Here is a 22,285-nt window from a genome sequence, read left to right as displayed (position 1 = left end):
TCTGTAATTAAGTAATTTCGCAATGATGGGTCTGGACGGGGCTCCGGGCACAGGTCTGGACGATGGGATTCTATGTGCTCTCTCGATCATGAACAGTTGTGAGAAGGCTTCTCGGCCAAAGAGGGTGATACAGATTGATTCGACAAAGTCCTCCACCTTCATTTGGGGTTCGTGCTCTCTCACCCCAATGATCCGAATATTGTTCCGTCTGGAGCGGCCTTCCAAATCCTCACATTTGGCCATGGTTGCAGACATTTGGTTTTCAAGCCTGGCTACTTTGTTCGAGAGGGACGTGGCGCCGTCGTCTAGATTGGAGACACGGTGTTCGACCTCCGTCAGCCGTTCTGTGTGGGTGTCGATACGATGTTGTAGTAGGTCTACCTTGGAGGATAGACCATCCATTTTGCTGTTTAAGCTGCCTATGCCTGCCTTTAGTTCCAAGAGGAGTTCTTTTATTTCTGAAGGATTGTTCCCTGGTACTGGGTGATCAGAGCCACCCAGTGTCGGTTCCCCATCGTTTTGTAGGAGGGGGGCTTTCGGAGTAGTACCATTGTCAAAGGTCAGCTTCCTCTGCAGCTTATCCGCTTTCCCCATCTTGAGTTATTAATAAAATTTGCTTGAAAAGTGGGAGAAGTTGTTTCACCAAATGGGGTCCCCGCGGTAACATGTGCCGGGGGAAGGGTTGGCGAGTGATAATAGAATGAAGGAGGATTTGGACTGTTGCGCTGTTGAAGGGACCCAGGTGAGGTTATGAAGAATGTGGGAGCTCGCACCGTGAGTGTGGAGCTTATCTGGAGTGGTGACTGTTTGGCGGCCCTTGTGCTTGCTTAATGAAAGGACTTCCCTTTTGATACCTTACATGTTGTGTTTGGAGCTTTGATTATACCAGCCTGGAGGAAGTTGCAGTTGCAGCAAGTTTATGACCCAGTAAGGATGCCGTCTGGTATTAAGTGCTGTTGTTTCCCCGGCAATGGGGCTCAGAAGGATCTGTCAATTGCCCATGCCACACCGCCCGCTCGGGGGCGCGGGGTCCCGGCGCAGCGGGCACCGGGCTACAACACCACCAGCAGCGGGGGGCAGTGTGGGCGACCGCCCGGCGACACTTGTGATTGTTTAATGTCAGATTTCCCTGTTAGTATTGTATGCGCTTTGAATATGCCAGAATGGCGGAGATTGTTGTTACAGCCAGGTTATGTTCTTGTTTGGTGGCAGTCCGGAGCTGTGCGTCGGCACCCCCTCAACAATGGGCCCCTGGAGGAGCCGTTAAATGCCCACGCCACCCCAGCAGCAGGGGGCCGCGAGGGTCGACACGGGCGGGCGGGGGAGCCCGTACAACCGGCGATCTTCTCCACTACCCTCGCCGCCCGTACCTTGATCAGCGATCCGCCGTGTGGACTCCTCCGCTTCCGCCCTCCGCTCAAAGCCACACCCGGCCTCCCGGGCCCACTGCGGCCTGATGTGTCGGCCCACCGGGGGGAGCGGGCCTGCCTCCACGGGGCCCCGGGGCCTTCACGGGACTCAGGGCGCCAGCGGCTCTCAGGCCCAGCATCAGCGGCCGTCTCCTTTGATGACGGCGGACGGCCGACCAGCACCGACCGCCAGGGGCCGCTGGGGGGGGTGCTCCCTCCGCGTTCGGCACCACGCTCGTCTCAGCCCGCGCCGCGGGTGTCAGGACAGCGTCCCAGACCAGGATAACGGGTGCGTGGGTCCTCTCGATGCCGTGTGCGCCTCGGGCGGACCGCCAGGCGCGCGTAGGGTACCGGGCCTCTGCACTGAATGGGTGATGCCGGTGTGTGGAAAGGCTGTTTTTCACCCGGATTTGGAGGAGGGAGAGACGGGGGGTTCAGGAGTCAGGAGCTGCTACCAGTTTAGCGAAAACAAGCCAGGAACCGCAGGTTTCGAACAGATTAATTCAGGGCAGAGTGGGAGCTCAAGCCAAGGCGGCCATCTTGGGTGGCCCTCTAGCGCCCTCTCGCCTGAATACTGAATGTTTAATGAAAGGAAGCAGGAACTTCTTAATTGCAAATATCAAACAATTAAAGAAGTAAAACAGAAGTGGAAAGAATGTGGATTTCCTCACAGGGGACTGCAGGTGAGGAAAGCTTACAACCAGAATTGCAAATATCTAAGAGGCTGTGATCCCCTTTCAAGAGACACATAGTGGGGAAAGCTTATACCTAACCTTGCCTACAGCTAAGAGACTGTGAAACCATGCTGAGGCGACAAGGGCACAACTCTCCCTTTTTGGGATATCAACTGGGGTAAACTTGTAACCCAAACTTCCAACAGTCCAAAGGTTGTCAAGAAGCAGTTGAGAGATCATTTGAAACCAATATTGCCATCAAAACTGAATGAAGATGTAGGTGTTTTCTTCCTGGTAGGCGAGTATACCAGGAAAGTGATAATAGTAGCTAGTCCTGGCAGGCGGGTTTACCAGGAAACAAGAAGATGGTTTAATGAAGAATATTTCAGGGAAAAAGATGTGCTGAAAGATATTTGTTGAAGCAAAGAATTATTAAGAATTTCTTTTTGGTTGACAAACTGTGCAATCCTGACAACATTCATTTTGTGGTTGACAAACTGCCCTATCCTCACATTGGCAGTTTATTTGAAGAAAGTGAAATAAGTCCAAACTTGTGGAACATTCTGCAAATAACAATTGTTTACCTGTGACAAAAGGATATTGTGGAACATGTCAGTTGTTTGAACTGTGAACAAACATTTGTGGCAACAAATTTTTTGTTGTGTCCCAGGAAGAGACACAGTAGTTGGAAGACACTTTTTGTGTTATCTTGAACAGAACTTTGCTAAACGGAACTGTGTTCAATGTGGTCCTACATTGATCCATGGAAGGGGATGCAACTCTGGTCACAAGCAGTGCTTTCAAGACTCTTTTTGCAAGATTGTATTGTTAGACTAAAGTCAGACATATTTTCCTTGTATAGCTTTGTTGTGTGTATTAGTGTCAGAGACATTTTGGACACTAGGTAATTTTTCTTTAGTTTTAGTTTGCTTGGTAGCACCTTCTTATTAGGTTAGCAAAAAGGTAGGCATTTACCCAACCCTTTTTCCTTTAATAAATGGCAAAGATTGAAGAAATGTTATCTCTGTGCCTTCCTCACATTTCTGACCCCTACAATAGGCTGATCAAAGTGTTTAGCAAATGTATATAACTTCTCCTCCATTCTGGGAACTTGTTTTTTTACATCTGTCTCCTTCAAAAGAATTGAAGAGCTTTTCAAATGCTTCAATATCCTTGACCAGTTTGGAACTATCTATTTTGGTAAATTTAATCAAGGTTTCCATCATTTTGAAAGAGGACATGTTTGAGTGCTCAGTCCACTCAGAAATAAGTAATCAATCAACTTCTTCGTATGTATGAATAGTTAAACCCTGCAAAACCCTTGGGCATCTCTGGACCGCCAGATACACTTGTAGATTCATTGCCTCCCACCATTTCTTTTTTTCTTGAATTTTTCACAATTGTCTATTTTTGTTGAATCGTCAGTCCTGCAAAACTATTGAATGATTTAGGTCTACAGTATTTTCAATTTGTCTAAAAAGAACGTGTGTTGTTGCCCTTCTTTTATTCTCTAATGCCTCAGCCATGGCTTGAAAAAACAATAATGTTCAAATTGCACTGAATTATTTTGTTATCATGTGCACCCCACATAGAAAAGTGCACACAAATGAATGCTCAAATCCACAGACAAAACTCGACCAGTATAAGGAAGAGAATCATAATTCTTGCCCTGTTGTTACCAAGAAAAAACAGCTACAACCTGAAATATCTGCGGCCTATGCAAACTCCAGTACAAGATATACTCAAGCTCGTTCTCCTGTCCTTAGACAAGGTACACTGCTATGAGTTATATATGCCATCAGCTATCCGAGTCCTGAAATATTGCACCCAATCTGTATCTGTGTTTGCAGTTTAAAATTCTTAAGATCTGCATTAAACATGAGAATGTTAGAGGTTAGAAAAGGTACTAGTTTGCCAGGGTATTAGGATGGGCAAGGATGTATATGTGCGTGCGACATTAAGGATTGGATTTACACAAGGCGACATTGTGTTAATTGTACATATACTTTGTGTATGATTTTATGACATCAAGAATGATGTGGATATTAATGCAAATTTTGTTTTTAATGTTTTGTATTGAGAAAATTGTACTTTAATGGGTATTTATTTTCGGAATAAAGTTAATGATAATAAGTTATATATGCAAATCAATACTTGGCACTTCATAATACGGAGCAAGTCGGCTGACACCAAAACGATATGTCCATAAAAAGCTGCAGCTCCAAAGGGTCACTCAGCCTCCCAAAGGCAACAAGTGCTCTGAAAAAATGAGGAGAGCCACTGTCTGTTAGAAGGGAGTCAGGACAGCAGTATCATGTGATGCCTTTTGCAGTGACTTTTAAATTGGTGATGCTACATTGTAAGTTTTCCTTATTACAGTCTGCCGAAGTCTGTTTTGAGGGTGGAACGCATGGCGATGTGCAGGCAGTTCAATGGCTGCCTTGCTTTGGCTTTGCCGAATTGAACTTAATAAAGATTTTTCTACTTCGGTACCTTCCTGGCGTCTGCCTGAGCACCTTATGTTTCTGTGAGTATTCATGTTATTTTAGTGATACTCAGAACATTGTTTGTGTATATATACACACAAGAAGGCAGAACTGATGTGACCATTGAAGATTTGGGCACTTTGACTGCCCTAGCACATCTACAGAAAGGTTGTGATATGGCCACCGAAGAGACTGCCATTGACTTCAATGAAATGGGTATCAATGTTGAATGGCACAAGAAGAGCAAACTTAAACCAGAATCGAAATGTAACCCTCCCTCAATGCTTGGTAACACCATTGAAGCCTTTCAAAGTTTGGTGACTGAGGATCTGTAACAAATCAGGAGAAAGGGTGCGAAGAACTACAGAGCCAATCTCTCTAATAAATACAGGAATGCTCTGAAAGTACTCAGCCAACTCTCACAATATATCATGAAACCCTCAGATAAGGAATGGAACATCGTAATAATGAATAAATGTGACTACATTCGAGAGGCAGGCAGACAATTAAACGATAAAGTGTGTTATGAAAAATGTGTCTGTAATCCCATGAAAGAATTGGAAACCAAGGTCCAAACATTCCTAAAGGATTGGCTAAGTAAAGGTATACCTGAAGAGTAAGATTTGAAATTTGTATTCAAACGCCATTCCACTGTCCCCACAATATACTTTCTACCTAAATTACATAAGAACATCAATAAACCACCAGGTAGACCCATTGTCTCCTTGGTGGGGTTGCTACTTGAGAATATGTCAAAGAACATTGATGAGGTGTTGTTTCCATTTGCGCCCTCATTACCATCGTATCTTAGAGACACAAAGGACTTCCTATCTAAAATATATGACTTACCCTGGGAACCAGAATACATCTTGGCCAGAATGGATGTAGTGCCACTTTATACATCCAAACAACATAAATGTGGAGTGAAGGCCTGCAAATACTTTCTTAATACACGGTTGAAATATTACGTTAAACATACCGAAATGGTTTTGGCAATGATTATGATGTGTCTTACAAACCATGTATTTCTGTTTAACAACAAATTCTTCAGACAAATACAAGGTACAGCCATGGGTACTACTTTTGCCCTTCTTATGCCAACCTGATGATGGGATATTGAGGTATGGAGAGAAGTGAATGAAGTCTACACTGATACAATCATCATGTGGCTTTGCTATATTGATGACCTCTTCATAATATGGAGAGGGAGCCAAGATGAATGGGTTGATTTTGTTAAACATCTCAACAACAATGAACATAATCTGAAATTTACAGAGACACACAGCCCTAAAATGATCATTTTTCTCAATGTCACTGTCATTGTTGAAGGAGATCAATTGAAAAATGAACTATACCACAAGCACACAGGTGTTACTACTCCCTTACACTACTCCCTTACTCCCTTACACGGCACAAGCGGCCATTCGAAGAATCTAATCTGGAGTATCCCATATGGGGAATTTGTCAGACCACTGAGGAATTGCTCTAACATTGAAGCTTTTGATAGAGAAAGTAAGATCACGGCATGGTGTTTCCAACAGCAAGCCTATCCGAAAAGAGTTATTGAACGGGCATATAGTAAGGCACAGATGTGTGACAGAACAAAACTTCTATTAAACAATCTACATGAAAAAGATATGGTGAAGGATGAAGACGTGACTCGCCTCTTATTAACGTATGGCACACATGCTGTATTCATTAGAAATATTCTCAAGAGGCATTGGAGGATTCTAATGGTAGATTCAGATCTTAATCAAGTTTTGGGAACCCATACTGATATCAGTTTTTGGAAATGTAAATCCTTTAAAGATACTCTAGTCTGTAGTTTCATGGAGAATGAGAACAAAAATGCAACAAATCATGGTTAGGTCAAGCCATATTAGGTTTCTACAAGTGTACCAGATGCAAAATTTGCAAGTTTGCTCACAATTGCGCCACATGCCAGCATCTGACTCTCAATACTAACATCAGCAGCAAGATAACCTGCGAGTCAGGTGTAATGGTATACGTACTCAGGTGTAGTTGTAACAAGTGGTACATCGGGAGTATAAAATGCAAACTCAAGGTACGCAGTAACAGCGATCAAAAATCAGGATGCAACGTGCCCTATGGCGAAACACTTTGGAGAACAGCACAATGGCAGATTGGATGACTTTTTAATTTTTTGGTATCCATGGGTGGTTTTTGGACCGAGAGGTGGTGCCAAGGAGCGGCTGCTAAGACAACAAGAGACTAGCTACATTATTGACTTCAAAACCAAAAACCTAACAGGACACAATGTGGACGAAGAATTATATACCTTTTTAGGTGTATGAACAATATTTTCATCAATATCACATTGGATCTTTAATAGATGACAAGCTCTTCTTCATCCATTGCTGAAATAACTAACTCCTTATCATTTTGTTTTTTCTCTATTCCACTGACCAAGAGGTGAAATTATCTATATTTTCTCAACTGATATTGAGTGACAATTGAACTCTATAGTCTGTGATTTGGCACACTTTTGTAGAATTTAGGTCATCTATGTGAAATGTTGGCACTTTTAATAATTTAGATATTTACTTCTTCTTTCTTTCTATCTTTTCCTTCCCCTCACTTTTTTATATGTTTCAAACTCAATTAATTGATTGTTCAAAGATTACTCACGCAGAGGAGTTAGACCTTTAATTGAAGTGAATAAGAGGATTGGTCTAGCTTTTTACAATTGACACAGACCTAGTCATCACTATGATGCTAATTGCTATTACAAGCACACAGCGAGTCACATTCTGCGAATATATGAAACGTATACAGATCAGACACTTAAGACACATTTCATCTACTTAGACAAAACTGGTCTGCACTGGTCATTCCGTGTCACTCTCCATATCATCTTTAAATATCGGGATCTCACATATTTTATGGAGCCTGTACCTTATGCTTTTGAGCACTAAGCACTTTAGAGTTAGTTGCCGATCTAATCTAAGGCAAAGGTCTTATCAATAGCTCTGTAAGTTTCAGCTATTTTAGTCTGACAAGGTGCACTATATACACATAGTACACAATATAACTCACAAAGTCATACAGGGCTTCAGTGATGGTAAGGTTGTGGCATTAGTGCTGACTACATACGCTGATATGGCATTGACCTTTTAATGCACAAGATTAGGGTCATATTATTAGAAATATAAGGCTGTTTGAAAATGTGCTCAAAGAAACCACAAGAGAACAGGTCAAGATAGGTTTACTGCACTACATCGGATTGACTCTATATACCGTGCACGTAGTGTAATAAACACCTAGAATATTTACAAGCAGGGTAATGTCCCTTTGGACAATACCTATTATATAGTACCCGGTACAGTAATCTTAGTGCAATATATTGCAATTGCTAGCCATAGAAATAATAGGGTCTATTACACACGTATATGCTTATATCGTTGGCTTGTCATTATAGCAACCTAAAATTAAAACGCACACTTACTAGAACTCCCAAAGATGGCCACACCACTTGACATGCAATGGTGGGGCACTTCTATATATAATCATACAGATTGCTCTAGGGACTGCCAGCCCTACAGAGTAATAGACATAGAACAGTGAACGCTATGGAACTAGGTAGACCCTCTTTTCTGTTTGTAGTTTGAAACATGGACACTACTCAATGGGTGGGCACGGAGGGGTAAAATCATGTGACCAAGCAACGAGTTGTTGTGAAACGTGTCATTTTTGCTGCCGCCTCACCCTGACAATTTTCTGTGTAGCTGTACAAATGTTTTTGAATATTTATATTTTTGAATAAAAATGGAATTTGAAAACCTTATTTCGTGGACTCTGGTGATCTCTCATGAACTATGGGCTGCAAAAGTGTGGGAGTGCGACTTGTAACTGCTTCTGTGTACACACTGGCAAATGTATATATATATATATGTGTGTGTTACCTTTGGCTTACTGGATGTAAAATGTTTTATATGGTTTATTTTCTGTACTGAGACAATGTTTTTGTCAAACAATAAATACTTTTCAATTATTACAGTGAGAATCTTTTTTTTGCGTTTTTTTAGTTCCTAATTGGTAGACAGAGTGTTTTTAAATACATGTGTATAATGTTGTAGTAACTTCTTTGTCTCGGGCGGGATTGTTTCTAAATGGTGTTCAAGGTGAATGACTACCACTATTGATGAAAGGACCGTAATCCTGAGAGCTCTGTAAAAAGTAATACTATTTTTCTTATCCATTTAGGTGTTTCGATTTGACGCAAGAAATGGTTTATGGCTGCAGGTTGCTGGAATGCTGGAAAGACGAACACGTTTTCACACTGATGTCATTTCTGAACAGATTATAGTTGTGGGTGGAGGAACCCTGCTTGGAAACCTCACTCCCACAGTGGAAGAATACCAGCCTGCTGAGAACAAATGGGAGTTCACAGCCCCATTTCCCGTGGCTGTTGCTGACCATGCAGGAACAACACACAAGGGAATTCTGTATATCTCAGGTGAAAAGAACATGTTTGACAGTAAAGTGCAGTAATGTACAATGCAAACTAATAGAAGACAAGCTAAGAAAGGTGTTCTGTTCTTAAAAGCAAATGTAAACATATATTGTAGACTCATTTATGATGGAGGCAGGTCATCAACTATTCACGATGCTCAAAGATAAAACTCTATGTAAACTCTTACATTGAACATATTTGTCCCCATTTAAATAGAAAAGCACTGAAGTGACTATTCCAAACGATATGCTCCACCTATTTTCATGATGTTAGTGGCCAGCGTAGCCAAGCGCCCAGTCATCACCCATGCCATACCGCCAGTTAACGCAGAACCAGGAATATAAACACACACATCCTCTCACAGCGCATCCCAAATCAGAGTCTGCAGTATAGCAAGTGCTTTTATTTGTCAAAGAAAGCTCCCAAAACTATATTAAGTCCACGAAAAGAACTATATATTTTTGCCATACAATCTATAGCTAGAGAACATTGCATGATTCGAATGTTCTTTGTAACTTTCTCATGATACGCTGATTGCGATCAACAATCGATTAATCCCAGTACTCCAATTGTTGTGTGTCCTTATGTTAAACCAGCAAAACTTTCTAATGACGCACATGGTGTTCCTTTCGTGAGAAGATATGGAATCGATGCACTTTCAATCGCAACGCTTTCGCATCAGCATCTTGCTACATCAGAAACGATGACAGGTTGCTCCTTGTTGCTGGTACTGTCAAAGGGGAGATTGTCCCACATAACATTTATGCAATAAGCACCGTTTATGCTTATCTGCCATTGTTGATTGAAGAATCCATCCAACGGTAGCTGGAAACTATGGCATTTGCACAACAGTAGAATATATCTGTGTAGCTAAGAGAATAAAAATATATTTTAGTTGCTGTTCTTTAATCGAACATAACCATTTACCATATAATTCTACACCGGATGAAACCCAATCATAAACACAGACCAAACATAATGAACACACACGTGACAACATGGGGGAGTTTTTGAGACCATGACGTGCATGAAAGGTTAGCGCTGTGAAGTAGGTATAGCTTCCAATGGGATGGAGAACCAGATGGATACTGAGAACCACTGACAGATGGCATTATAACGGAACTGGGACGATTATTGATTGAAAAAAGAAACAAGTTCCCTCGGAAAACGGTCAGCCCCCGGCACTTCCACCCCACACCTACTTTATGGTGCACAATAATACAACGTTGACAGCACACCTGGATATTCCACGGGTGAAAGTGGTTTAGATATCACTAGCCTGCATGCAGGTTGTGGTTGCGTTTGTCGATAAATAATCGTCACAATATGCTCCAGCTAACAACCCATAACAAGGCCAGTAATCAATACTGCCCAAAAAAATCAAACCTCTATACATTCCTCTTTAAACTATATACAAATAACTATTACTAGACTTATAAACAAACCACGAGTTACGCAATCGTTTTTTTTTAATTGCGCGGCATAAATATAATTCAACATAACAACGTATTGTGTCCATTATTTTTGTCAAATCGCACATTTTCGCGTCACTGAATTCAATATGCGTACAGCACACATGCCGTTTTTAATCACAAAAATATGTATAGTTGAACTTACATAATGTTAGGAAGTTCCATTCTCTCTGTGTCATGCTGAGAAACTGCTCCGAACAACAGATTGCACAAATTGAAACTAAATTTTACAATGTCCACTTTACAGATAGTAAATGTAACCATTTTGGTGGGGAAACAACACCTTGTGTCCTTCTAGCCTAGTGGTTGCCGATTTCCGCTCAAGGCCAAATAACAATAGCAGCTTGTTTTCAGTGATAGAAGCCAGAGACGGGCAGGTTTCGAATGTTGTAAAGAGGACAGACCGGACAAGATGCGTCAGTGTGACTTGATTCATTTCTTCCATTCCCACAAGCATCAGCCCAGGACCTGACCATCACTCCATGGAGAGATGAGCCCACCTGACCCACGTGGAATTCGAAATACGCCTGATAAACAAATTGTAGGCTGGCATCCACCAATGGAGCATGATCATGTATACTGTCTTACCGATCACTAGTGTGGGTTATGAGCCTATATGTGATGTCATTTCTGGCGCTGTGGCCTCTCAAAAGGCAACAGTATTCTTCTGGAGTCTGAAGGTTCTCGACCAGCAGACACCTTTGCTGATATTTTTTGAATTTGGTACAATTAAATCTTGTAATCCCTGCAAGCTATCTCTTGGGTTCTTTCCCTAGAGGGTTAATTCATTCTGTTGCGAGCGTAACAGGGGACAGCCTTCAATTGCACGCCGCCTACTATAATTCACACATGTCCGTTCAGACTATCTATCACACCTGAGGCCGCCCTCTCTCTACCTTCAAGCGAGACAGCTGACATTGCGTGCCCATACCAAATATGTTGAATTCATGCTCCGACTAGGCCTTGTGCCAATCGGCTGTGAGAGTGCATAGGATAAGTAAGGAGGAGCATTAGACAATTTTTCAGAGTGTTCCGTAACTTTCTTGTGCGGCCCTGAGAAGTGGGTAGCCTTGCGTTCAACATTGCAGTAGTGCATGAAAGCGCACAATTGTGCAGGTGAAGCATAAAGTGGTTCTTCTTGGGAAGGCCATAGCAAGTCAGGAAGGGGGGTGAGGCGATGAAGAATTGGTTCCCACTCTTTTAGTAGGATGTGCCCTTGGCGGCAGATCAGTTTTCAAAAGGTGAAAATAGTTGGGGAGCGGAGGCTAACCCAGCCAACATCGAATATCTTTTTGGGATATCCGTGTGTCAAAGGTATCGGTTGTGCCGGTCCAAACCGTCAAGGGATGCAAAGTCTTGCTCCAGGTAGCCATTTGGATCCATGGGATTGATTTTATGTCTGCGAGGACATGCTTTTTACCCCTTTCAATTACCCTTTCATCACACTTATTGTCGACGGGACACACCGCCACCTCGTACATATATAAACTAGATATCTTATTGTAACGACTAATTGCATCTGCTACAGGGAAGCTGTTAGGACAGTTTTTTATCTTCTTACTCGAGCTCTTCGCTCCTCCATCCACAACTCCCTCAGGGTCAGTCGCTTCTCCAAGCAACAAGTTGGTTGAAGATCTTTCTCCGGCTGGGGAGTCCCTCTGGAACAGCCCCCCTGCCCCTATCATATCATTTCAGTAATACCATGGATAGTAGACCCTAATTGTTGTACAGTGACGCTCAAATCACATAGTGTAATGAGCTGGACAATACATTTTTCTGATCTAGTGATACTCATATATTAGGCACAGTATAAACCTATAACTTTTAATCTGGATAACAGTCATTTTAGGGGACTTGGACCTTGGGGTGTAATATTCAATTACAGTTGCTTTTCGGTTAACAGACTAGGAGAAGCAATTATTCCAACTTAGTATAGTATAACACAGTTACACTCAAGGTAAGTAAAACCGATACTATAAGCAACTGAAAGGCAGGTGTAACCTGAGACTCTTTTTGTGTCTGTCTAAAACAGACCATACAAAGCAAAACTCAGGGCCTCATTACGAGTAGCGCAGTAAAAACGGGGTCATTACCGGCATGGCGGAACGAGCTGGTCCGTGCTTGTATGACGCCGCTAATAGCGGATGATTACTAGTGCGCGAGCACGTGCAAACCCCCATGCCGGTAATGGCCATACCGGCATGCCGCAAAAGGCCCTCCAACCCCCCGATAGCACCCTCACGGGACCCGCCGATACCGCCACCCTAAATACCGAACCGGTAATACCAACATGCTAATACCGGGCTCGTAAAACCGGACCCGGAAATAACATCATCGCGTCGGAACGGGAAATGGGCCGGTGGCCATCTTTAAAAACACAATCCATTGCAATCCTCCCAAACCACCAGTTGATTCCTGGAGAGCTTTGTGCCAATACTTTGAGAATGTCTAAGGCTACCCGGAAGACCACCCCCTGGCTGTGGAAACAGCGTTTCTCCGATGCTGAATTAAATATGTTAGCGGACACACTTGCTGCACATGCAGACCTCATGAAATCCCATGACATGAAGCGTGAGGTGCAGCAGAAGAAGAAGGACATCTGGCAGGAGGTAGCCCGCAAGGTGTCGGCCGTAGGAACCACCCCACGTAGTGTCAAGGACTGCAGGAAGAGGTGGGATGACCTCCGCTTGAGGGTCCGCAACATCATGGCAAGCAACAGGAGGCAGGCCATGGCCACAAGCGGGGGTCCCCACTCTCCTGCCAAAATGATACCCTGGGAGGAGAAGGAGACCGCAAGCAGCTTCATAGATCCAGAGTCCATCGAGGGATTCGGGGAGATGGAGACGGGTGCAGCATCATCCCCAGAAGGAGGTGAGTGACCCTGCAGATCCCTATAGGGGAAACCATGACGTAGCACAAGTGATGTGGAAGAGAATCTAGGCAAGGCAATGCATGTCCCAACACCCACATTAACATATCCAAGTCCAGATGGCGGGCCAAACCCTGCCAGACAGAAATGCATGCTGAGTGCAAATCCCATTACAAACACACTGCCAACACACCTGGACCATGCCCATGTAACACATCACACAATCCCCAAATCAACGACATGCCACCTGCCATGGAGTGAATGCCAAAATGCCCCCTCAGAATACCGTGTGACACACCTGTAAGACATGAATGCATGATTAAATGAATAATGAACAGCACCATTGTATGCTTCTGGCATGTAACACCATCACTGATGCTCTGGATCTCTTCTACCCCCCAGGCACCGATGAGGAAGATGCCAGGCAAGACAACACCACGAGGGCATCCACATCCCACCCAAAGAAAAGGGCTACCACCACCACCACCTCCGTGGTAGCCAAGCAGGCCACACCCACAGCCAGTGTGCCTGACCGAGCCGAGACGCAGCCAACAACACCTGCTGCCAGTGTGCCTGACACACTTGAGACCCAGCAGCCCACACCCACACCAGTTGAAGGGGAGTCCATACAAGCACCGGCCACCACTGAGGATGACATGGATAGCAATGTGGACCAGGAGGGAGTCACAGAAGTGACATGTCCACCCAGCCCAAGCCTCGTATCCACCCGCGCCCCATATCGAGCCCTCACCCACCTACAGCAGTGCTGATCCCTGCCTCCATGACTCTGACCTGAGCCCCTTCGAGGAGGACAGCACCCAAAATGCAGGCCCTGTGAGTGCACCACCCATCACTCCAGCTCCCACCAACACCCTCGAGTCAGAATGTTGAGGGTGGAGGCCCGACAGGAGGCCATGTTGGAGCTCCTGCGGCAGTACATTGCAGATGGAGAGGACACCAGGCGGGGAATCGCCAGTGCCATTGCGGGGACCACAGCGGCCATTGCAGCAAACACAGCCGCTGTGAATGCGACGGCTGTGCTGATGAGGGACTGTCTGGGGGCAGTAACACAAGTACTTACTTCAATCCTGCTCCACATGCAGCGGCCACGCCTTGCAGCAGGCGTGGAACCTGCCACCGACTCATCATCAGCCACCACACCTGCTTTCTCAGTCCCCACCAGCCCTGTGCGCCAGACCCGAAGGAGTGCACGACACACCGAAATGCCGCCCCCGGACAGCAAAATGTCCCGCAAGTAGTGTAGGCGGACAAAGGGAGTGGGACACATGGTTGGGTGTGAAGGGGAGCATTTTGTGGAGTTTATTGGGGGGGTTTGGAGTTTGTTGGGTCGGTTTGGGAGTTCACTGTGGGTTGGAGGGGGTGGTCACATTTTTGCTGTTTGAACTAATACACCCGTTGTGAGAAAAAACATTCAATGGCTGGACCTTGTTCATTTCATGTGTATCCATTTAATGTGTGACGGTGTTCAGTGGCCAACTCCCAACAATCCCTGTGTGCATGTCCACATGGACCCAGTGTGTCACTGACACATGTCTATCATAGTCCCTGTGGTTCAGAAGTATTCGTGAATCAGTGCTTGGCGTACTGCATGGCCATCCCGTGCATCACGTACTGGCAGGGGGGCTACTTCACCTCCGTCTCCATCCTCATCATCCTCACCCGCTGCATGCATGTCAATGTCAGATGGCAGTGGTACATTTCTCCGGACGCACATGTTGTGCAGCATGACACAGGCCATGGTGATCTTTGCCACCTTCTCAGGCCTATAAAGGAGTGCCCCACCAGACCTGCTTAGGCAGCGGAAACGCGCCTTCAACAGGCCAAAGGTCTGCTCAATCGCAACACGGGTACGGGTGTGTTAGGGAGAATTCTCCTTATAGGGCTAATTTCCCTCACCTAGTGAGTCCCCCAGCAGCTTTGCTGTATTTATGGAGTTTATTTTTTCCACCTGGTAAGAGTGTACATCCTATTTCCAATCTTACATGTGTTTTGGCCTATGTGTTTTTACTCACTGTGTGATCTTGGGCACTGGATCACACCACTCCAGGTGCCCCTGTTCTTGTACAGGTTACACAGCACCTTTAGTGTAGTAACACAGGGTTGTCTTTAAGACTTCCCTCTGACTCCATTTCGCTGGGGCTGACTACTGTCCCCCAGAGAAAGGTAAAGTTGCCATTTCTTTACATAGTCATTTTTTCCACAGACCCAGTACACCCCATCTTACACGGAGTACTGGAAAGGGCTAATCTGTACCCCTTTTCTGTCTGTACCTCCCTGAGCATTGTTTCGCTCTTTTAACATTTAGATTTGGCTGGTGGCAGTGGTATCTACCCTAACTTTTCCACCGCAATTATATTAGATAAACGTGGTACTGTTCTTGGCTATTATATTAGCCTCGAGCATAAACCCGCTTGACCAAATCGTCTTTCTTTTGGTTCCGGTTGGGTTTATTCGCCATTGCTTTTTGTTAAAGTCCTTCTTGTGTTTTACTTTGCGTGGCAAACTAGGTTCGCCTTCTTTGTTCACCGTCTTTTGGTGGGCTTCTGCAGAGAAGCCCTCCTCTTGGCGCCTGGGTGTCTAGGTAGACTGAATGTGGGGAAGGGGTGTAGTCACCCCCTGCACAGGGTATCCTAGGAAACCCAAGTCGCACTTTGCCATGATTGGCTGAGGTGGTTGTCCCGGCTGGACAACCCCCCTGCTGCGTGATTGACAGCCAGGCTGTGTGAATGGGGATTTTGCACATAAAAGGCAGGTCTCTTGGGCTAGAAGTCAGAGTCACCTCTGGAACTACAAGGAACCGAAGAGAAGCGGAGAGAATGACGGCTGCTGCAACTACCCCGTCCCGGTGAAGCCCTACTGCAGTCCTGAGCTATCTTCCCTTCAACGACTAGTCCGGAGTCTTCTTCCCTTGAGCCTGGTGGGGATAACCAACTCATCTTCTTTAGCCAGAGGTCTCCGCCGTGGTCGAAATCGCTGCACACTACTGTAGTGGTCCGTATAGCCACCTGCTGAGCCTCTCCTGTTCTTAAGGAGCACACCTTTTTCGTTGTCGCTGCTGCCAGCTTCATCCCTGTGTGGTGCAGACCCCTTCAGACGTCCTCCTTCACAACGAAGCTCCAGGAATCATGGGTCTGCAGGAAACAACAGGAACAACTGCCAGGGCACCAGCTGCATCGTTGGAATAAGGTACTTATAAGGAATAAGGTGCTCTACTCGAGGAAACTGGGTGAATCCCTTTTCTTCATCCTCAAGGCTCATCCTTGTCTTCCCTCCTTCTTATAACGTTTGCTTCCGAACATTGACAATATCCAAGTACTTTTGGGCTACGCTGAATCGTGAACTGTCTAACGGTGTGATCTTCGGCACAGGTCTCCGGTGTCACTTAAACCTGGCTCCGACCCTTTTGACTTTTGAACTCCTGTTTCTGAGTGTTTCTCAATACTGTCTGCCTAACCTAAATATTGCCTGTGATTTTTGCCTCCAACTCCCTCTGGGTATCTCAGGTGCTAAGTGTGCTTTTGCACCGGTAGCATTTCATGTCACGGATACGCGTTTATTGAGTAGAACGAACAAAAAGTGATCGTAACCGTATCCGCGGTATCGTGTTTTGTTCATAACACTGGTTCATTCAAACACAGGGTACTTACCTTGAGACATACTGTACAAAGTGAATTGGTTAGTTGTAGTATATTTAACGTGTGGTTTTGTTTAAAGTTTAATAGAGGTGTTGTGTTTATAACTGATGGTTTAAAAATAAATGTACTTATATTTTTTACCTGAAACCTTGTGTCAGTGTTTGCTTGAGTCACAGTAATTGTGGTTCATTTGTGTAAACTCTGCTACTGCTCATATACTCTTGAGATAAGCCTGGCTGCTCTGCTACTGCTACCACTATAACTCAGTAGTACAGGCTTGTACCAAAGGTAAACTTGTATTGCCACCTGTAGTCTTAATTGTGTGCAGTGGTCCCTAAGGGCACTGCACAGGATTCTGCCTAACAGGGTGTGAACACGATTGTACTCCTCTTCATGGCTGTTCTGCGGGTTCCGCACAGGGGTAAGTAGCTACGGCCTCAAGGGATATCCTCCATCACCTGCAAGCGAATACAAATAGGTGTGTGTCACTCTGAGCTGCCACCTTCAGGAAGCACAGTCATGGCCGCAGCTATTTGGAGTGGACATGCACATGTCCCTCTATGTATGCAAGAATGTTAACTAGATGCATACAATACTGCTATGAGGTGTGGTAGTCTGGATGGCGTTCAATAGATAATGAAGGGTGAAATAATGCATGCTGAGGCGGATGTACTGTGGTTGTACGACCATGTTTAGCCTCTCATTTATGATGTGTATTATACACTGTGCATGGTCACACTAGCCACATTGGCACAGTTGCAATCCTGTTCAGTCATGCATTGCTTGACATACCCATGGTGGCCTGGTTGTGCCTCTTACTTGTTGTCATCGATATGCATAATTGGTAAAATGTTTGCCAGTGATGTGTCATTTTGGGTTTAGGAGATTCAGGTCAGGAGTGTCTAGCTCTGCATGCATTCTCCAATCACCGTCAATTGCCAGCCAGGTGGAGTATGCATCCCCCCCTTTCCTACCCAGCTGGAGTATGCATCCCCCCCTTTCCCACCCAGGTGGAGTATGCATCCCCCACCCCCTTTCCCACCCAGGTGGAGTATGCATCCCTACACATCAGTAGCCCATTGCACTGCCATGGCCCTCTCAGGCAACTCACCAAGCAGCCAGGCACGTGGTCCAGCATGTCGCTCCATGTGACGGGGTAGCGTGGAGTTACACAGCACCATGGCATCATGTGTTGATCCAGGAAATCAGGCGCAGCAATGTGTGATGATCTTGCTGGAGTCACATACCATTTGCACATTGATGGAATGGTATTGCTTGCGATTGCGGTACAACTTCTCTATGGCATGGGGAACTACCAATTCCACATGGGTGCAGTCCAGGGCACCAACACAATTGGGCATGCCTGCCAGTGCATGGAAGCCTACTCTGGTGTCGGCTGTCTCCTGGGCAGTCCGTGGTAGGGATATGTGGGTGCTTGCGTGCTTCAGGAGGGCATCCAGCACTTGGTTCAGCAATCGTGAAAATAGTGGTTGTGAAATGCCATGCAGCTGCCTCACTGTGTGTTGATACGTGCCTGTGGCCAGGAAGTGGAGCACAGACACCACCTTTAGTAGCGGAGGGATGGCAGTGCGTATTTCCATGAGGCTGGCAATGTCGTTGTGTATCATGTCCACTATGGTGGTGATGGTGTCTCAGTCCAACAGGTACAGGGTGTGGATCTGCTCAGGGGTTAGGTTGAATGGCCTGGGTCTGATGCGAGGGATTGATGGCTGCCTACGAGCCGCTGCTGGCTGTGCTGGTGGTAATTGCTGGCCCTGTCTCGCCCTCCTTCTCCTCCTGCATCTCCTCTGTGCTGCCTGTTGTTGCTGCTGTAGTTGTTGTTGGAGTTGCTGTTCTTGCTGTACTTGTAGCAGTATAGGCATGTCCTCCAGCGCCATGATTGCAACAGCTAGTGGTAGCATTTTGGTGAAGGAAGGGGTGTGGTGTGTGGGTATACTCATTTTATAATGGGCCAGCCTCCATTGACTCCACCAGTGGTGATTGTGTGCACCTGTGGCAGTTGGCCTGATTGCTGATTGCTGGTTGCGGGTGGTCCGCGATGCCTGTATGGCCGGCATCGTACAGCCCCTGATTACCACCTTCGGGATGCCGGTATTTGCATGTCCACGTGGGTTGCGATGTCCTTCTATTACCGGCATGCCGGTATTTGCTCTCTGAAGGGGCGCCTGTACACGCCCATGTCGGTATGAGGGGTCACGGTACTGGCAGTGACGGTATTGGTGGGTTGTCGGGTCGGAATGCCCCGGACCCGTTAATAATGCCGCTATTACCATTCCGCCTTCATTTTTCCATGACCTCCATTCTCGTAATGAGGCCCTCAGTGTTATACTGTATAAATGACCCAAAGTTATGTCGGCAAAACCCAAGGCAGACTTTATCTGCACAGGATAACAGCATGTCACCATGAGCAAAACCCAGTTATACAACTATCCTTACAGGAATAATAAACTCAAACTAACAACATTACTTTTGTGTAAGAGGCACAACCAAGCACAGGCGAGCAAAATAACCTTATATATACTTTCGAAAATAGCATTATATAATAACATTTCAAAGGGAACTAAACTAAACTTGTATATACTTAGCAAAAAGGTGGGAGCATGATTTCTTGTGATGTGAGGACAGTTTGATTCCTCTAGTGAAGTCTTGGTGGGCCTTTCACATCCTTTGAAATGTCAAACAAATTACTCCCACCTGCCTTTAATGGTAAGTTTGTCCGTGTAACTTATATGTTACATTTATATAAAATGAGAAAGGGGATACTATCACCACATGGAATCAAAAGATAATTTCTACCCTTTGCGAACTGTAGTTCTGTCAAGGTTAGCCATCGAAAGGGAAAAGTGGTGCTCTTAGGGCAACCTAGCCACAACAGGGACGTATTGCCAAAAAGTTGCAAAAGAGGATACATTTGAAAAGACAATATGGACTCTATGGAGAGCTATGTAGAGCTATGGAGAGCACAAAAAATCACACCCATCAAAAGACTATAATAATCTGTGAGTGTGTAAAAAGGTGCCCACTCAAAGAAAAAATAATACACCAGTAAAACAAAAAGTTCTGGAAGTTATGGGGTTGCACTGCATGTGTGGATGTGGTTTCGGTCTAGCAGATGGTTTGACAGACACCAAGCCTCAGTGTACCTTTGACTGATGGCAAATATCCATTTGCATATCAGTATTTCTGCCACCCAAATGGGCAGTGCAGCACCGATGTGCTAGGGCAATTCTCTTCTGAAATATAGTACCAATAGTAACCACAGACATGTGTCTTCCCGATAAAGGACCATTAATATAAATGAAGGGAAGGTAAAAGATATCCATTAATAAATCATACAAACGATTAAATCTGCATAATCAAATACTTTTTATAGCATTGAAATAGTGAGTGTAATAGCATTCAATTGTTTCTGTACAATGTCCAAACATTGAGGAACATATCAAAAATGTTATTGTGAGCAGATTATGAAGCGAGCTACAAATTATTTAAATCTGGAAGCCAACCTTTCAACAAGTTCCGCTTTAGGTGGACAGGGCTCTTTTGCAATGTTTTGTGGTATTGTATGTGTCCTAGGAACAAAATCAGGATCAATTCCACGAGTATGCATGGCCAACACAGTCAATGTCAGATCTTTCACAAATTCAAATTGCATTTCCTGGTATATTGGCTTGGCCACCCAATGTTTGCCTCGTTTTGGAAAGGCCATGAGGTAACAAAGCATCCCGAAGGTTCCTTCCGTTTTTCGCTTGTTCCCTTCCCAACGTTCTCGTTGTGCGCAAGTACAGCTAGTCTTGCTCTGGCCTCCATACCGCCCATTCCAAAATGCAACCTTTTGGCCTGTACTTTGGGCACATATTATGGAACATCTCCAAATCTCCGGTATGACAGAATTCTGTGAGTCTCTTCAGGTCTCTTGAAAGTGTTTTATCGTACATGATCTTCTGTTATGTTATGTTATGTTATTTTGCATTTGTATAGCGCCTTATATACCATTGGTATGGTCTGAAGGCGCTGGTAGGTTGAACGCCCTTGGGAACCGAAGTTCAGGTCAGTAGAGAGAGTAGGGAGAGTCAAAAGGTGCATGTGAGCACCGGCTATGTGTGCAGCTCGTCTGGTACTCGTGTAATAGCTGCTTCTTAGCGGTAGGTGTGGTGGTTGAAATATCAGGAGAATGTGTTTGTTCTGGCTGGATTTATCCGGAACGGAGGTGGCTGCATTAGGCCTGAGGAAAACGCCTGGCTGGGGGTGTGAAACCAGCAGTGTTTACATAGAATGATGTGGAGTAAGCGGCGGAATGTTGGTATGAGAACAGTTATACCGAATGGTGTCATAGTATCTCTGTGTTCTAGATGAGTGGTGATGTAAAGGAGAGAGTAAGCGTGGTGGTGTGATATGATGGGTTATGCTCTTTCAATGAGCTACACTTCTAAATGCAATTTTCCACAGAGAGGCTATTGGGCACACTTCTAAGTTCTAACTTCAATTTACCGGAGAGGCTATTGGGCAGAGGGCTATTGGGTACATTTCTAGATGCAATTTCACAGGGTCTCTACAGGGCACACTTCTAAATTCAATTTTCCAGAGATGCTATTGGGCACATTTCTACATGCAGCTTTCCAGAGTGTCTATTGGATACACTTCTATAATCAATTTTCACAGATGCTATTGGGAACACTACTAAATGCAGCTTTCACAGCGTGGCTATTGGGTACACTTCTAAATGCAACTTTCACAACCAGGCTATTGGGCACCTTTCTAAATTCAATTTTTCCAGAGAGAGGCTACTGGACGCACTATTAAAATCAATTTTCCAGAGAGGCTATTGGGAACACTTCTAAATTCAATTTACCAGGGAGGCTATTAGGCACACTTCTAAAATTCACAGGGGGGTTATTGGGAGCTCTACTAAATTCATAGCGAGGTTATTGGCACGCTTCTAAATGCACCTTTCACAGAGGGTCTTGGGCACACTTCTAAATTCAATTTTCCGGAGAGGCTATTGGGAACACTTCTAAATTCAATTTACCAGGGAGGCTATTAGGCACACTTCTAAAATTCACAGGGGGGTTATTGGGAGCTCTACTAAATTCATAGCAAGGTTATTGGCACGCTTCTAAATGCACCTTTCACAGAGGGTCTTGGGCACACTTCTAAATTCAATTTACCAGAGAGGCTATTGGGCACATTTCTAAATTCACGTAGAGGCTATAGGGCACGCTTTCTA

General features: G+C 44.9%; 2 protein-coding genes across 2 annotated transcripts in view; one reads left to right on the top strand and one right to left on the bottom strand.

Annotated features, from left to right (window-relative positions):
* Nucleotides 1–22,285, bottom strand: part of DPP7 (dipeptidyl peptidase 7) — a 3,316,481-nt gene that overhangs the window by 895,569 nt on the left and 2,398,627 nt on the right. The gene's annotated exons all lie outside the window — the stretch shown is intronic.
* Nucleotides 1–22,285, top strand: part of LOC138471873 (kelch-like protein 13) — a 610,358-nt gene that overhangs the window by 237,210 nt on the left and 350,863 nt on the right. The window contains exon 2 of the mRNA XM_069609732.1: nt 8,794–9,046. Within this exon, the coding sequence (XP_069465833.1) occupies nt 8,794–9,046 (253 nt within the window). The remainder of the gene's footprint in view (nt 1–8,793; nt 9,047–22,285) is intronic.

Source organism: Ambystoma mexicanum, chromosome 8 (genome assembly GCF_040938575.1).
Source record: "Ambystoma mexicanum isolate Mex_15411 chromosome 8, UKY_AmexF1_1, whole genome shotgun sequence".
NCBI classification, from domain to species: domain Eukaryota; kingdom Metazoa; phylum Chordata; class Amphibia; order Caudata; family Ambystomatidae; genus Ambystoma; species Ambystoma mexicanum.
This window is presented reverse-complemented; position numbering and strand designations above follow the sequence as displayed.